General features: G+C 40.2%; 1 protein-coding gene across 1 annotated transcript in view; it reads left to right on the top strand.

Moving 5' to 3' along the window:
* Positions 1-6,032: 6,032 nt before the first annotated feature.
* ptpn20 (protein tyrosine phosphatase non-receptor type 20) overlaps positions 6,033-18,914 on the top strand; it is a gene marked incomplete at its 5' end in the record, with an annotated part of 105,519 nt that continues 92,637 nt past the window's right edge. The window contains 5 exons of the mRNA XM_080448931.1: positions 6,033-6,156; positions 8,468-8,631; positions 14,569-14,634; positions 15,069-15,248; positions 16,828-16,912. Coding sequence (XP_080305057.1) covers positions 6,033-6,156; positions 8,468-8,631; positions 14,569-14,634; positions 15,069-15,248; positions 16,828-16,912 — 619 coding nt within the window. The remainder of the gene's footprint in view (positions 6,157-8,467; positions 8,632-14,568; positions 14,635-15,068; positions 15,249-16,827; positions 16,913-18,914) is intronic.

Here is an 18,914-nt window from a genome sequence, read left to right as displayed (position 1 = left end):
TCATAGAGGGTTGTGAGCGTAGTATACATATATATATATATATATATATACTGCACAGCTGGTCAAATGTAAGGACTTTGCCTCAAGCATTTGCCTCAAGGAGTGTTTAATGTTCCCACTTCACACTCCAGTACTGTGACGACAACAAACACCACTTCCAACGCTGGGGTTTAGACTAGGGGCCATGTTTCTTTTTCGCCGGTGCCTAATCCATTATCCCTAAACTTCTTTGCCATTCTTTACTATTTAAAAAAAAACTTTTCAAATAGTTCAACTAGCCAAGCTACATTGACACATTATGAGCTTGTAGATTGGCTAAACCCAAAATTAGGGCCCCTAGAGCAGTTCGCTTTTCCCCCGACAGTCCATCACTGATTTAACCACGTGAACCCTGCATGGCTTCCCTATTTTTGGTCATGTTATCAGGCAAACAATTTCAAAACATTTCAAAAGATTTCCAATAATGAAGAAAATATTGAATCACACATGGATCTCAGGATCCACATGGGAACAGTGTGGCTCCGATGTGGACAAAACAGACTTCATGTGGCCAGCCTGTGATGTCTGTGATGCTTTCCCTGCTTTAGTGAGTTAAGATTCAATGTTGTTACATCTTGTGCAGCAATGTGCACAGGACAGGTACATGAGAGTAAAGCTTGTTTTTGTTTGGCTTCCTTCATACAACGTAGGTAATGATAATCATAATAGTAAAGAAAAACAACTAAAGAGAAACAGAGAAAAATAAGATTAAAAAAGGTCAGTAGATTTATGCTAGATCAGCGTATGTACAATGTACGTATATGTGTGGCATATTATTTACACCATCAGCATGTATCAGTAGCTGCAACAGTACCTTCTATGGTATATAGGAAGTATAGTAAGTATAGTTTTAAGATCCATTATAACATTTAATTTAATATTTCAAAAAGTATAAAACATTATGTGAATATTATTTTAGTGGAGGTACTTCTGTGGCACAGACCGACACAGACAGACAGACGGACAGATCCTCTTCTAGGCGGCTGGACTTCCTGTCAAACATAGCTCAAATAGCAGATCTACAAGCTCACACCGCGTCGCACCTTGATGCGCTGTGAGCTTTGTAGATATGCTATTTGAGCTGCTACCTGAGTTGCTATTGCAGATCTGCTATTTGTGCTACTGTGTGAGCTACAGTACAAGCTGCTACGTGAGCTTGTAGATCTGCTTTAAAAAAACAAAAAAACAAACAGGGCATACTGTACACAGCCCTGTAATGTTTATGAAGCCACCCCTAACCTCATAGCCAGTGTCTTTATTGCTATGCCTCCACACTGCCTTCCCCTGTGTGAGGCTTTTGTATTCATAACTTCGACTAGACGATCAATGTTGTGAGCTTTTTTTTTATTACTATTACACTACTTATTATCATGCTGTTCACAGTCCAAGTGTCACGAGGCAGTAGGGCTAATCAGATAGATTTAGAGGGCTATAAGTAAAGAATTGAATCAGGTCTAATGTAATTCTGTGCATGTGTTTGGCATGGCATGGAAGGGTTAGCAGCATGTCAGTGTTCTGTGTGTGTGTGTGTGTGTGTGTGTGTGTGTGTGCGTGTGTGTGTGCGTGCGCACGTGTGTGCGTGTGTGTGATGGACTTCACTATTACCGTGGGAAACGGACCATTTCTCAAATAGCTAATAACGGTTGTAGTCCATAATTTATCTGCCCTGGTGTGAGAGGACTCACAAACATTTATTCATCCGAATCAAACGCACGGGTAATTAGATTTTAAAGACGTAAGCCACAGACACATTGTATCTAAAGTAGAAATATGAACCGTATCATGGGGATGAAAACACATTGACCGTGTTAACTTTATTAACATTCAATAAGGACTCTTGTTCAGTTATCGACTGGGAAGAGCTGCTACAACTGCATACATTTGCATTTGGTCGCTGTCAGGGGGGGGAAAACCTCATATGTAAAGAAAAAAACGGTTACTTCTCAGGGGTTCAAATTCAAAAATGACAAAAAACTGCAGATCTTCAAGCTCAAAAGGTGTCACTTGAATAGCTGTTGTTTTCGCTATTTTTGCGTGACGCTGTAGTAATGACCAAGAAGGGAATGAATTTAAGAAAAAACATACACAGTTGAAATATGGAGATAAGAGGTTTTTGCCCCGAAAGCAACCATTTCCATTTGATAGTTTCAAAGTATACCGCGTTTCTTTTGTTGTTTCTGCACCTTAAGACAGCGATATATATTGATGAATGCATCCTGCCTTCGCTGTATTGTTATGCACAACAAGATGTCTCTGTTTCTTCCATCATGGGCGTTCTTCTCCCTGTGTGTGAAACCATATGAGACCTGATGGGGCTTTAACCATATGAGACCTGATGGTGAGACAAGACAAATCCACAAAAACCTTTTTTTGTGGGTCTGTGTTTTGTTTGTTGTCTGTTTTTAGAATTGTTCCAACTGTACTATTTACGTTATAATTTTACTTGTAAACTTGTACTTGTACTTGTAGCTGCACATTAACAATTATTAATGGAATTTGTATGTATGCCTATAGATCAGTGGTTCTCACGCCTTTTAATTTCAAGGAACCCCATAACTCAGAGAGTGCACACATGGAACCAAATGGACCCTAACGGGTCCATTTGGTTCCATGTGTACACTCTCTGAGTTACAGACCCTGTAAGGGTCCATGTGGAACCCCTTCAAGGAACCCAGATGGTCCCTGGACCCCACTCTAAGAACCACTGTCCTAGATCTGTTTAAATTACAAACTGATATCGCATCGGTACCCGGTATCGAACCGATAGGCACGTTGTGGGCATCGTAATCGGCATCGGGAAGGAAAAAAATTGCTATAGGTACATCTCTATTTCTTTAATTAATGTTTTACTCTAATCTTCTAAAGTGATGGTAAACATTAAGGGATCTGGACACATTTTAGTCTTGATTATTCCATCCTATACAGACATTGACAACATTCAGGAGAAAAAAGAGTCTTTCTCAGCACACACAGTAATCAGTGCTGGACAGCCATTTTGCTGATGAAAGTGTTTCAACAATATTCTGTTGTTGTGTGCATTCACACTAAATGACTTACGTAATATGCTGAAAGGTGCATCATTGATGTATCACCATCTATTCCCCCCCCACCCACCCCCCAAAAAAACTAAAAACTGTAAATAAATAAAAAAAGGTAGAAAAGTGTTTTTGTTCTCAAAGACAACTTCCTTGTTTGATGATGATGCACACAAAAGATATTATATATATATATATATATATATATATATATATATATATATATATAGACACTATGTTTGTACTTGTAACTGAATTCATGGGGCTGCTACATTGTAGTTCAACGAGGAGATGGTGTGCACATCTTATACCTTTTTTTTTTTAAATCTATCCATCTATCCTACTTTAGGACAGGCGCTGGATGAAAATGTAGAAATCAAACAAAGGTGAAATATCTGCACGCTGAGTTATAGCTCCCCCCAAAAAACTTGTGTTACTACCAGGGCAACGTCTCGACCATACAGGTCTTCATCAGGCAAATGGTTTAGGACAGAAAAACAAACGTGTTCATACCAAAGTCATTGACTTACTGACGATGTTACGTTGTAGCGACAATGATTCCTATTAATGCTGTAGTAACAATGTAATAGTGCACATGTATACAGTATTGAATAGTATACACTGGAAAATGCGCAGGGTTAATGTAACTGAGTGTATTCAAATCGGGTGGAAACCTGTGTCCAAAACGGTCGCTCAGGATTCAAATTCAAAAACGGTTACTTTTGTGTGACGCAGTAATATGATCAAGTAGGGCGTTAATTTACAAAAAAATAAGGAGATAAGAGGTTTCTGCGCGACAGCAACTATCTATACATTCAAATGAAGAGTCAGGAGGATTTCACAGCATACACCATGGGATCATGACACCAGGAGCGGTGGCTACCGCCCAGAGTCACGCCTGAGGCGACCCAGCAGGTCTGTAGATCTCCCTGGATCAGAGGGAAAGCCTATTAGCAGATCTTACAGCGCTGGAGGAGGCGTGGGGTGGGCGGAGGAGACACACACGTAGCGGCACTGAGACTAATTGAATATCAGGTGAATCCAATCTGCCAGCCGGCTTTTTTTCTGAGAGATTTTCTCAGAAGGCGTGCCTGGTGAATACAGATTATACTCCTGAACGGTTGTACTACAGCAACGTTGATTTTGACAGCAACTTTTGATTAAATAGGCTTTTGAATCAAATGTTATAATGTTTTAGTCATCTGAAAAGTTTTAGTTTTAGTGTAGTTTTAATCGACTAAATATCAAAAGATTTTAGCCGACTAAATCTACAGTTGATTTTGCCAACTAAAATGTATCTTGGTGGTGCCTTGATGGCGTCATAATGGCTGATTTTACAGTTGGTTGCATGCTGAAAACAGCAGATCTACAAGCTCACAACGCGTCGCGCTGCGACGCGTTGTGAGCTTGTAGATCTGCTGTTTTCAGAGCGCAACACCCGAGCGCAACCAAACATAAAATTGTCTTGTCTTTTAGTTCTACTCACATTTTACTCGCTAACATTTTAGTCTAGTTCTTATTTGTTGACGAAATTGTCAATATATTTAGTCTTGGTTTTAGTCATCATAGCTTAGTTTTTATGTAGTTTTTCGTCAGTGAAAAAAGGTAGTCGACCAACATCTTTCGTCATAGTTTTAGTCGACGAAATGAACACTGGTGCTTAAAGACGGCAGAAACAAGAGATCTTTTGCGATAGGGCCCTGAAAGGGTTGATTTGAAGGAGGATAAAAAGGGGAGAGGCTTGAGAAGAGAGCGTTGTATAAGCACGGTATATCCAGCAAAACAGAGATTTATTTTTAAAAAGCTGCAATCCGGTAACTTATTTGAATGAATAAAACATGATCATAGCCACTAGCCAGTCCGTATAGGGGAGATTATGTTAATGCAAAGATAACTATTAATTAATAATTAATTTGGTCCGCACACTCCTTTGCGGTATTCGTCACTGTGTATTTGCATATCGTCTCTGATGTCGGGGGGGAAACCTCATACGTTCCAAAACGGTTACTTTTCACGATTCAAATTCAAAAGCATCAAAAGTAGCAGATCTACAAGCTCGAAAGTCCGAGCTTGTAGATCTGCTACTCTTGATGTTTTTGTGTGACGCTGTAGTGTGATCAAGTTGGGAGTTAATTTACAAAACAAAAACACAAACATTTAAAACATGGAGATACGAGGTTTCTGCCCGACAACAACGACATACAGTGAAATGAGGTATTTGTATTTAACCCTTAAGCGTCAGGAGCGCTGGGCACTAGTAACACATCTGCAGTGGTTGGAGGTGGTCTCCCTACCAGTGTTGCCAGATTCTGTGAGAGAAACAAGCAACCAGGTCTAGGAAAACCAGCCCAAAAGAAGCGACTATGGGCCACATGAGCACTTTAACATATACATCAGCTATTTGAAAATAGCAGATCTACAAGCTCACAACGCGTCGCGATGCGACGCGTTGTGAGCTTGTAGATCGGCTATTTTCAAATAAAATCTTGCGGGGAAATTATAATAAGCAGATCTGGCAACCCTGCTCCCTACCCTTCCATTGAGACATTTAGACCCATGGTGTCAGGTAGGACTACCTATACTGGTTGACAAGTAGTAGGCCTATACTGCCTGCCTGAAGCTCTTAAGCCCAAAATCTTCCCCTGCAGGCCAAGCGGAGGATTTCCCCTCTTGGTTTAAGTGGTAGATGTTAAGAGATCAACCACAGGGTCTCAATCCCAGGTAGAACATACGTTTACGGATTGCAGCTTTAATAGTCGCCTTCACTGATTGTCATGCATGATGAAATGTGGTTTCATAATACAGTAAGCCAAAGTCTCCTGCTTTTCATACATGATAAAAGACAACTGAATTCCATTCTCTCTCTCTCTCTCTCTCTCTCTCTCTCTCTCTCTCTCTCTCTCTCTCTCTCTCTCTCTCTCTCTCTCTCTCTAGGTGTGTGCGTTGGGCGTGCGCAGAATGAGCAGTACATTCGTGACATTAGCAGAAGTCTTGGAGGCTCGGGGAGGACCTCTAGTGGAGGACGAGATCTGGTCCTTACTGCTGGGTACTGCAGAGACTCTGGTGGACGTCTCCTATAGGGGTAACTATGTCTCCTATAGGGGTAACTATGTCTCCTATAGGGGTAACTATGTCTCCTATAGGGGTAACTATGTCTCCTATAGGGGTAACTATGTCTCCTATAGGGGTAACTATAAAACCCTCTGTGTCTCCTATAGGGGTAACTATAAAACCCCTGTGTCTCCTATAGGGGTAACTATAAAACCCTCTGTGTCTCCTATAGGGGTAACTATAAAACCCTCTGTGTCTCCTATAGGGGTAACTATGTCTCCTATAGGGGTAACTATAACACCCCTATGTCTCCTATAGGGGTAACTATAAAACCCCTGTGTCTCCTATAGGGGTAACTATAAAACCCCTGTGTCTCCTATAGGGGTAACTATAAAACCCCTGTGTCTCCTATAGGGGTAACTATAAAACCCTCTGTGTCTCCTATAGGGGTAACTATAAAACCCTCTGTGTCTCCTATAGGGGTAACTATAAAACCCTCTGTGTCTCCTATAGGGGTAACTATAAAAACCCCTGTGTCTCCTATAGGGGTAACTATAAAAAAAATCAATACAGCAATATCGTATTCCTTGCCGATACGCATATCGATACAGAGGCTATACCGTATTTATACAACAGGAAATGCTGTGTGATACAGTTTTGAAAAATAAACATCTCCTATGTGTGTGTGTGTGTGTGTGTGTGTGTGTGTGTGTGTGTGTGTGTGTGTGTGTGTGTGTGTGTGTGTGTGTGTGTGTGTGTGTGTGTGTGTGTGTGTGTGTGTCTGTGTGTGTGTGTGTGTGTGTGTGTGTGTGTGTGTCTGTGTCTGTGTCTGTGTCTGTGTGTGTGTGTGTGTGTGTGTGTGTGTGTGTGTGTGTGTGTGTGAGACTCAGACATGAGTCGCAACAAAAGACTAAAATTACCAGAGATAACCGAAAAGGCCATTTTAAAGCTACACTATGTAAATTTCCTCCTCTACCCCGGATTTGAACCCAGCTTCCTGCGCAAGTGCTGATATGTTTTACTGTTGAGCTAATAGAGCCTGCCTGTTAAATTGAATCTTGACCAATCTTGATCAAAATTCGTGTCAGATCCTGTGTCTAGGTGAGACATGACCTTTGACACGAACTAAGTATCTCAACAGAAGAGCAGGGAGACAAAATACAACCACCCCGATTATATAAGTTATATTGTATTAACATACTCTACCATACATATTGTATAAGTTATGTTGTGTTAACATACTCTACCATACAGATTGTATAAGTTATATTGTATTAACATACTCTACCATACATATTGTATAAGTTATATTGTATAACATACTCTACCATACAGATTGTATAAGTTATATTGTATAACATACTCTACCATACAGATTGTATAAGTTATATTGTATTAACATACTCTACCATACAGATTGTATAAGTTATATTGTGTTAACATACTCTACCATACAGATTGTATAAGTTATATTGTATTAACATACTCTACCATACAGATTGTATAAGTTATATTGTGTTAACATACTCTACCATACAGATTGTATAAGTTATATAGTATTAACATACTCTACCATACAGATTGTATAAGTTATATAGTATTAACATACTCTACCATACAGATTGTATAAGTTATATAGTATTAACATACTCTACCATACAGATTGTATAAGTTATATAGTATTAACATACTCTACCATACAGATTGTATAAGTTATATTGTGTTAACATACTCTACCATACAGATTGTATACGTTATATTGTATTAACATACTCTATCATACAGATTGTATAAGTTATATTGTATTAACATACTCTATCATACAGATTGTATAAGTTATATTGTATTCATTTAGAAAAAAGTGGCACTTAAATTTCAAATAAAAAAGAGAATATTTGATTTGCATGTATTAATAAGAACTCTGGGAGTACAGACATAATCTTTATTTTAATCCTAAAATCTCTGTGAGCCTGAAGTGCTTGTAAGTGCTTTAATTTGTGCAATACTTACATCTTTTTACTTTGCTGTTAAAGAGAATAATAAAGAAGAGCTCTTGTGGTAAATTCAGTAGGACGAGGTCATTATTAAGAAAAGATGCGTATGGTATCGTGGCCTCTGTATTAGTGATGGCTATCGTATGGTGAGGTTTTAGGCAATGCCCGGCCCTATACACTACTGTATGTATTTATGAAGCTACAGGATCATAGCTGCACACGTTTATTAGATGATGCAATGATCACCCGCGCATCCCGAATGCGATGTGATGTTTGCTATGGAAGAAAGTCAAGAAACAATGAGCATCAACTTCTTCCTGTTTCCCTTTTTTCTTTTTCTTTTTTCAGGTCACACGAGTATGTACAACATCATAAGCCCCGCCTCCCTGCTGCTGTCAGCCACTGGTACCTTAGCGTTTAAGAACTGTGCCCTATCCAACGACGTGTCCACCTTCACCGCTCCGGAGATGCTGCAGGGCCGTGCCAACTCAACCAAACCTGCCATAGAGAGGGTCAGTGCATACCCTAACCCCTAAACCCTAACCCCTAACCCCTAACCCTAACCCTAACCCTAACTAAACCCCACCAACTCAACCAAACCTGCCATAGAGAGGGTCAGTGCATACCCTAACCCCTAAACCCTAACCCCTAACCCCTAACCCCTAACCCTAACCCTAACCCTAACCCTAACCCTAACCCTAACCCTAACTAAACCCCACCAACTCAACCAAACCTGCCATAGAGAGGGTCAGTGCATACCCTAACCCCTAAACCCTAACCCCTAACCCCTAACCCCTAACCCTAACCCTAACCCTAACCCTAACCCTAACCCTAACCCTAACTAAACCCCACCAACTCAACCAAACCTGCCATAGAGAGGGTCAGTGCATACCCTAACCCCTAAACCCTAACCCCTAACCCCTAACCCCTAACCCTAACCCTAACCCTAACTAAACCCCACCAACTCAACCAAACCTGCCATAGAGAGTGTCAGTGCATACTAAACTAGGGATGCACGATTATTCAATACCGGTATCGGACCGATATCAAATCGGTTTTAGCCTATATTTCATTTTATAATAATTATGCTTGCATGTGAAGCTGAAAAAGCCTTTAGTGACGATGAAAGCTGCAGAATCAATCAGTGTTTTCTGGGGAAGCTTTCAAAAAGGTCAACAAGTTGGAACATTTTTAAATAAAAATTATAAATACTACATTCAAGCTGTTTATGTTGGGATATGGGCCAGAATTTCAATATAGTGCATGCCTAGTTTTGGAATAAAGAGGCATTGCTTTTTCAAATTCAGTGTTTATGCCTTTTTCAGAAAGGACAACATTTTTACTTGTTTTAATACAGATATTCGACATCGGTATATATCGGTTATTGACCATAACACCAATGTTGACATCGGTTATTATCGGTATCGGCCAGAAAAGTCACATGGGTGACTATAAACTATCCCTATAAACTAAACACACCAACTCAACCAAACCGGCCATAGAGAGGCTCAGTGCATAGATAGTCAAAACTAAAATTCAGTCAGACTCGGGACCTGTTTTTGAGGGTAATGGACCCGTTTTTATGGTTAAATATCCTTTTTTGTTCCTACAATTTGTTTTATTATCATTTCAAAAGATTAAAAATAATAATAATAATAAGTCATTTTCAATTTAAGCATTTTTCAAATAATTAAAAAACCCATGAATAAAAAACTAAAAATTAAACTTTCATGAAACAGTGAACATAGCAGATCTATAATAACAAATATATTAAGCATCGCAACACGCTGTGAGCTTGTAGATCAGCTATTTTCCACTAATAGGGCTTAAGTGGTTGATTCATGATGTATTTTTGTATGTTTTTGGGGGGAGACACCGAATTTCTCATTTGGGTCTCGAGCCCGAAAAGGTCTGGGAACACTAAAAGAGCACTGAACCACTAAAAGAGCACTGAACCACTAAAAGAGCACTGAACCACTAAAAGAGCACTGCACTACAAGAGGAAAACATAAAACAAACCTTTGTGGGGGTTGCTTGCTAGCTGTATTGTCATAGTGTAGAGCAGGGGTCTTCAACAGGGGGTCCTCAGAGTTACTACAGGGGGGTCGCCAAATCTTTGTGTGATATGATTTTTATTTTTACATTAATCACTTGAACCCTAGCATCCCTATTCTGAGGGGGAACTTTAGCCTAAAAATAGCCGATCTACAAGCTCACAACACCTCGTGCTGCGAGGCGTTGTGAGCTTGTAGATCGGCTATTTTCAGGCAAAGAGAGGGGGGAAAAGAGCAGACTAAGTACAGAGTGAAAGTTGATTTATTATTGTGGGTTTAAGTGGTTAAATGTCTGAAAATACACATTAACATGAAACCAACATCTATGAAAAGCTTTAATCTGCAACACAAGTTTATGCAATAAATAGAGGGGGTCCCTGCTTCATCTCTCTCTCAGCTAGGGGGTCCTTGACCTGAAAACGTTGAAGACCCCTGCGGTAGAGGCCTGGCATACACAGTACATAGACCTCTGGATGGCACGTTTATCAAGAACAGGAACAGACAAAGGCTTAAGAGGACCAAACGTAACAGCATTGATGTGGTTGCATTGCATTGAGGCTGTTTCCACTGTGCATTATTGCCAGTGTGTGTGTTTGCAGAGTAAGAGAGAGAGAGAGAGAGAGAGAGAGAGAGAGAGAGAGAGAGAGAGAGAGAGAGAGAGAGAGAGAGAGAGAGAGAGAGAGCACTGCAGACTGCAGGCAGAGCCCATGTTTTACATTCCCAGGAGGATGTTCTCAAGAGTTAAAGGATGTATCTAAGAAGTGTAACAATGCCACCCGGTGGCTGAGTGAAGTAATTACCACCCTGCATGCTGCTGCAGTGTAAAGTGTTTAGCTGAGGTGCTGCGAGGGGCCGTGGTTGGTTCTCACACTGTGTAGTGTCAAGGGACCCCCAAATTAATATGTATTTGGCCGTGGACCCCCCATCTGAAAATGTTTCGTGCCAGGGACCCCCGGAAGAGAAGATTTGTGATAAGAAATTAACAAAATTATTAAAAATGTTCCAAACCTATTCGAACACTTAATGGCACGAAGTGAGGCTCTGTGAGCTTGTACATCTGCTATTTTTGAATAGCCAACGTATAAATGGAGAAAGTGGAACCCCCCCACCCCCCCCGCCCCCCAAAAGGCCCCGGACCCCACTTAGAGAACCACTCTGCAAGGGAACTGTATTTTTATTTTTTATTTTATTGTGTTTTTTATTGTGAAAATACCTGATCTACAAAGCTACACAACACGTCGCGCTGCGACGCGTTGTGAGCTTGTAGATCGGCTATTTTCAGCATGCAACCAAGTGTAAAATCAGCCACTACGACACGATCAAGGCACCGCCAAAATACATTTTAGTCGAATAAATCAACTGTAGATTTAGTCGACTAAAATCTTAAGATATTTAGTCGACTAAAACTAGACAAAAACTAAGACATTTCAGGTGACTAAAATATGACTAAAACTAAATGGTATTTATTCAAAAGACTATGACTAAAAAAATCAACACTGGCTGTAACACCTTAATTCCCCCTCAGGAATGAATAAAGTACCTACCTACCTACCTACCTACCTACCTACCTACCTACCTACCTACCTACCTACCTACCTATACCTATAGTATATTGTTTAGACTGATGCTTGGTTCTCGGTTCACCAGTGATCCTAGTTTACTGAGGCCAGTGAAAAAGTACTCACATTTCTTTCTTAAGTAAAAGTATCAATACTGCAATATAGAAATACTTTGTTACAAGTGAAAGTCCGGAATTAAAAATTTACTTGAGTAAAAGTACAAAAGTATTGGCATCAAAATGTACTTAAAGTACCAAAAGTAGAAAGTACTCATTATAAAGAATGTCCCGTTTCACAAGTTTTCAAATGTATAAAAATCTTTCGAAAATAGCCGATCTACAAGCTCACAATGCGTCGCATCGCGGCGCATTGTGAGCTTGTAGATCGGCTATTTTCGAATGGCCGAAAGGTATATAGGGCTGAAGTGGTTAATGTATGTTTTGTACTAGTATTCTAAATCTACAAAGTAACTAGTAACTAACGTTTTCAAATAATTGTAGTGGAGTAAAAGTATAATATTTTCCTTTTGAGATGTAGTGTAGTAGAAGTAAAAGTACTGAAAATTAGAAATACTCCAGTAAAGTAAAAAATACCTCAACATTTTACTTAAGTACAGTACTTAAGTAAATGTGCTTAGTTACTTTACCCCACTGACTACTACACTGTCTCTCTGCATGTGATGTATGTGTTTACCTTTATCTTTATTGTAATAAGTCTCTCTGGATAAAGAGCATCTTCTAAACGCCTACATTGTCCTCATTGTAAATGTTAGGTTGAACGTGGTCAAACACATCTATTTAAAATGATTGAAACTGTCTTACAACCTGTTTTCTCCCCCCTTTAAAACTCACATAAATGCTTCCATGCATTACTTAGTAGTTCCTTAACAACTTAACGATCTAAACCCTATATCCTTCATTGAGCGAGAGGTCCCCCACGGGTCTGTACTTGGTCCCCTCCCTTTCTCCCTCTGCACCAAATCTCCTGCACGAGGAGCTCCAAACAGCCGATCCACAAGCTCACAACCTCCTCCTCACAACAACAACGTGGCGCGTGGAGAGCTTGTAGATCTGCTTTTCTTTTTTTGGGCCAAAATGTTTGCCCTAGAATAGGGAGGCTAAATCGTTAAAACTTTCTTTGAATATCGTTGCTGTCGGACAGAAACCTCTTAACTCCATGTTTTAACTTGTGTTTTTTTTGTAAATTAACGTCCTACTTGATCACACCGACTACAGCTTCACACAAAAGCATCAAAAGTAGCAGATCTACAAGCTCGAAATGCGGAGCAAAGCGACACGCTTTGAGACATAACAGTAGTAACAGTTTTGGACACGTAGAAACCTCATAATTATGTCCAAAAACTTCTTTTGAAAAACTTCAAATTAAAATATCAAAAGTAGCAGATCTACAAGCTCGAAACGCGTCGCTTCGCGTCGTAGAAACCTCATAATTATGTCCAAAAACTTCTTTTGAAAAACTTCAAATTAAAATATCAAAAGTAGCAGATCTACAAGCTCGAAACGCGTCGCTTCGCGCCGCGTTTCGAGCCGCGTTTCGAGCTTGTAGATCTGCTACTTTGGATGCTTTTGTGTGACGTCTGTATAGTGTGATCAAGGAGGGGCGTTAACCCATTCAATCCGGTTAGATGTCTTTGGCTATTCAAAAATAGCACATCTACAAGCTGATCTACAAGCAGATCTACAAGCAGATCTACAAGCTCATTATAGCGCGGCACCGAGTGCCGCGCTATGAGCTTGTAGATCTGCTATTGTTTTTTAAATCGTGAACATTTGTGCAAATTTCTTTTTTTTCTTTCAAGCTATTAACATCTTTAACTCAAATAATCTTTGCTTCTGGATCTTCTGGAAAGATTTGGCACATGTGTTCAAGATTAAGAAAAAAAAAAAGCAGATCTACAAGCTCATAGCTTGTAGCGCTAGCTTGTAGATCTGCTATTTTTGAATAGCCAAAGTATATAATAATGGATATAGCTCAAATTTAAAATGACACAGATGTGTTCCGGGATTGAATGGGTTAATTTACGGAAAAACACAACAAGTTAAAATATGGAGTTAAGAGGTTTCTGCCCGACGACAGCAACGTTATGTAATGTTTGATGAGTTTTTCTTTAAAGGGATTGTAGGCGAGTTCAGAGGTAAAAAAAAGAAAAAAACTATTGTCAAACACCGCACCTCCACTCCCTCCCCCCCCCCCCCCCCTCCTCATCAGCAGTTTGTTTCCCCGACCACCAGGGGGTGACGCAGGGGGGACTTCTAAACGGCCATGCCGAAAATAGGTTGCTTTATTCGGATACAATGCATGTCACTGCCCGCCCCTGCCGGTTCTCTGAATTTTTATTTTTAAATAGGCTCTTTCATGATAAATTGACCACATATATGAAGTTAAACAACTAAATTCTATCCAAATGCTATCTTAAAAGTAAATTCCGTGCCTCAAAAAAGAAGTTTGAGAGCGTTTTAAAATCGAAAGTAAGAAGTATAAACTGCCTACAGAGAAAACAATGGCGGCTCGTTCCATTTTTGTCGGCTGCACTTGGTCCCATTCGGTTTCACCCGAACACTAAACACGGGCACGGACGCGCACGGACGAGCACATGCGCGTCCGTGCATTTACGTCCCGGACAAACATAAATAGTAGGGAAAATACGGAATTCAGAAAGAGGACTGTGTTTCAATGCAGGAAAACACCCCAGCATCAATATATAGTGGCTGATAGAGGGGAAAAATGCAAAATATATGTATATAGATATTCTTAAAATGTAGGCTTAATGTTGCCTACAATCCCTTTAACTGCTTGATGTGTGCTTGTTGTTCAGATGCTGGTGTATTCACTGGGGATGACTCTCTACTGGTCGGTTGACTACCACCTACCTCAGAATCAGGTGGGTTCTCACTAGGGCTGCAACTAGCTATTACTTCTCTTAGAAATTGTTCTATGCATTACTTTTAGGATAATCGAATAATCTTGAAGCGTGTTTTTTATAGTTTATTTTGTATAGTATTTGTTTTAATATTTCAACAAATCGACACGATTCTTTTTAGCGTTCTTTTTTAAATAATCAATTAAATCGACATATGATGAATGAAAATAATCAATCTACAATTTCAAGATGCATCGTGAGATTGTAAATTGTCTATTTTCACTATGTTTGTCAATTATAAAAAAGAAAAAAGAAAATCTTAGATTATTCTTAGATTATTTTCTATAATCGATCAAATCGATTAGTTGGATTAACTATAATTGTCACAGCCATCACGAACGACGCCACACCTTTGACCTTTTACCTTTGCCCCCCCCCCCCCCCATGTTTTGCAGCCAGTGCAGCTGAGTGACCACTTGAACAGTCTGCTGCTGAGCATGTGTGAAGACCAGGCTCACCGCAGGGTCAACCTCAACAACATCCTGGAGGCCTGTGAGTCGCAGCACAAGGCCTCGCTCCTGCCGTCCCCAACCAAAGTCATCAGGCAACTGGTGGAGGAGGTCTTCCACGAGTCCGTGAGTCTGTCTGTCTGTCTGTCTGTCTGTCTGTCTGTCTGTCTGTCTGTCTGTTGCTGTCTGGTTGGGGAAATGTGCCTATCGGTACATTATAACTCAAACGGCGCTGACTAGGCTCAAGCGAACGTCGCAACGTTCTGGACGGCAACTCCTTCGCTTTAGCTCACTCGGTGGCCCCTCACGTGGCTCCAGTTCCCTTGAGACTGCGCGCCTCCGAAATGGTTTAGTCACAATGGAGGAGATGCGAGGCGGCTATGCACGGATTTTCGGGTTTTTCAGTTGTCTATGCACGGAATGACACTCTGTGCAATGTATACTAAGATGTGTGAGATCGGGTTGGTCTGTTTGTCTGTCTGTCTGACTGTCTGTCTGTCTGTCTGTGTAGCTTGATTTATAGCCTACTTCACCTTCACCAAAAATAGCAGATGTGCTGTTTTCAGTTTTATCAGTGAGTGTGCTTACAACATCTCATAATAAAATATAATACATCTAATTAATATAATGCAGTGATGTTGTTATAGGTTTTCAATGAAGTGAGTCTCAGGACTCACCGGTGGTCATTTGAATGACTCCCATTAATCTTAGATTAGATGTTGGCCTGTTTGACAGAGCAGAAGCATCATTGCCTTGATGCCTATAACATTAACGAGTGTCAACGAGCGTCAGCTGGACACCGACACACACACACACACACACACACACACACACACACACACACACACCTGTCCTCTGCAGTGCTCTAATTTGAAAGTGACTGTCAGACTGTCAGTGACTGTCAGTCTCATTTCTCTCCAAAAGCCCTTGAACATGATGGAATATGATTATCGTAAGCTCACATTTCATATCACACTCACCATACGGTAAGAACTCCTGTAACTTATTAAAAATACAAAATACAAATTCGACCAATAATATTGGGAGGCCTATGATACGGACGGTTTAAGTGGTCAAAGTTGGTTTGGAATTTGTTTCAGTTGGAGAGAGAGAGAGAGAGAGAGAGAGAGAGAGAGAGAGAGAGAGAGAGAGAGAGAGAGAGAGAGAGAGAGGTGACATGCAGCATATAGCTAACCACTCAGCTATCGGGTCACATTGTGACTCTCTTTCAATGGGTCTGTCATGTGAGCTTGTAGATCTGCTATTTTAGGCGAGATTCAGTCTTGTACGATTGATTATTAATCAAGCATATCTGTCTCTCTCCAAGCCTCTTTTTATGCCCAGCTTTCCGTCCGTCTGTCTGTCCGTCCGTCCGTCCGTCTGTCTGTATGCCCTATTTGTGAAAATCAACATGGAGTGAACCCTGAACACTCGCCATATAATGCCCCCAAAATATTTTTGCATATTTGAATGCATCAGCACTTTTTAAAATTTGTATATGTTTTGTATTATATTATATTATTGTCTGCTGCTCTCTCCCTACTTTTTAATGTTTTTAATGCCTCTTTTTAATGCGTCTTGTTGTTTTAAATATGACAAGCAACACCATGAGTTGTGGAGAAGTGTATTTTGCTCCCTTGTATGCCCAGTCCAGTGTGTATTATGGAAGCAACAATAACACTGATTGTGATTTTCTTCCTGTTAGATGGAGAGCGGCTCTCTTCCAGACAACAACAATGTTCATCTGAGTGGCAGGAGCCAGATGATCAGAGAGAGGCTTCATGGACACGGTAAGAGCTCATATACAGTATATGGCATGTTACATTTAGCCTGGCATGATGGCCAGACTATAATATCACTGCGTAGATATTAGTCTGGAACTTCGGTGTGGAACATTCATTTCCAAGTGTTGGTCACAAACAGATTCAAACCTCAAAGCAAAAAAAAAAAGATGTCCTACTTTGAATAGTGGGCTCTGATTGGTCACCCACAACTCTGGGGTGAGAATTCAAATCGAGGAGCGCCAGGCACAGGGGCGTAGCCACGGGTGGGCATAGGTAGGCCTGGGCCCACCCATTTGGTTTTTCTGCCCACCCCCCCCCAAAGAAATCTTTATTTTTATGTCATATTCAGCCATTTTGAATGCTAATAACCGAAGTTTTCGCATGAGGTTTTTGCCGTGACAGCAACGCTATCCCCACCGGCCTATGACAACATTAACCCTTTAAGACCTGGAACCTGTCACTTTTTGATTTGAGCTAAAAAGCATTATTTTACACTTTGGATATTCAAAAATAGCAGATCTACAAGCTCATAGCGCGGCACCGAGTGCCGCGCTATGAGCTTGTAGATCTGCTATTTTTGAAAAATCGTGAAAATGTGTGCAAATCTTTGAATATATATATATATTGTTTTAAAGCAAACATTTTAACTCAAATCTTCGCATCTGGGGGTCCCTGGAACTAAATATTAATAAGATGGGGGTCGGCGGCCAAAAGCATATCATTTTGGGGGTCCTTGACATGAAAAAGTTTGAGCGCCACTGATATAGAAACATACGTTTATTCAGAAAACTGTTAGGATTTAGAAGACATTTTGCAGAATCGGCCTCAGGTCTTAATGACCCGAAGTAGGATAACAAAAGTAGTCTCCCCCCCACCCCCCCCCCCCCCCCGCCCCCTAACAAATCCAACTCCGAATTTAACTTTATATCGACTTTAAATGAACGCCCTACTTCATCATACAAGAGTGTCACACAAAAGTAGTGAAAATAGCAGATCTATAAGTGAGCATGTAGAGCGACTATTTTCATATCTTTTTGTTTTTAAAGGTAGGGTCAGTGATATTTTTTTGGTTAAAACAAAAGGTGTTTTGTTAAAAGGTTAAATCACTATATTCTGATAGTAATTACTATAGAGTGTGTGTTCAGTAACAGGAGTCTCCCCGTCTCTCCAGCTCTTTAACAAACAGAAAAATGCAGAAGTAGGTGAAAATAATTCAGCCAATCAGGAGAGAGTACCCATTTATCAGCTTCATTTTTTATAGTGTTCCAGTTCCTATTTTGTCGGCTCATTTCTTTGTGTCATCACTTCCAGTTCTGCATCCTGTCTGAGTTCTCTATCCTGAAATCCTAAAATTGGTATCCTGACCTGAAAATGCATTTTCTGTTTATTTAATAAAGAGCTGGAGAGTAACTCCTGAACAACTGATCAAACACACTATGAGTACTATCAGAGTACAGGAGCTATTTAACACTTATTTTAACCAAAGAAAATCGCTTACCCTACCTTTTAATATTAACTCATTCAGTGCCAGACTTATTTCAAGCTTGTTGATCCCTGTGCCAGGATTTTGCTATTATCTTACCTTTTCAAGTAGTCACAGAATATTTTTAAGAGACGTCAAAAGATGTCACTGGCGGTGTGGGCTTACTAAAAACAGCCGTCAAAAGGCGTCATTTAATTTAAAAAAAATGACATACAAATACGTTTCCACCTAACAGTGACGATATTCATATTTTGACTGCAGGCGTTGTGTTCATCGATGAAAACATCAGTCAGATATTAGTGAGCATCGCTAATCCTTATCCTGACCGCATTGTTTTCCACCAGTGATTAGTATTGTTTGCCTCCAGTGATTAGCACACAAACAGGAAGGATCAAGAACTAAGAGGGGCTTATGTGTCACTCACCCATACAGCCACACGCAAAGACATGTTGCTGGGACATGTTCTGACATGTTCTAAGTGGTGGAAAGTAACTAAGTACATTTACTTTCGAGGTATTTGTACTT

This window comes from Gymnoscopelus braueri, assembly GCF_963280865.1.
Source record: "Gymnoscopelus braueri genome assembly, chromosome: 14".
NCBI classification, from domain to species: Eukaryota; Metazoa; Chordata; class Actinopteri; order Myctophiformes; family Myctophidae; genus Gymnoscopelus; species Gymnoscopelus braueri.
Note: the sequence above shows the minus strand (reverse complement) of the source record. Positions and strands in the feature narration are given on the sequence as shown.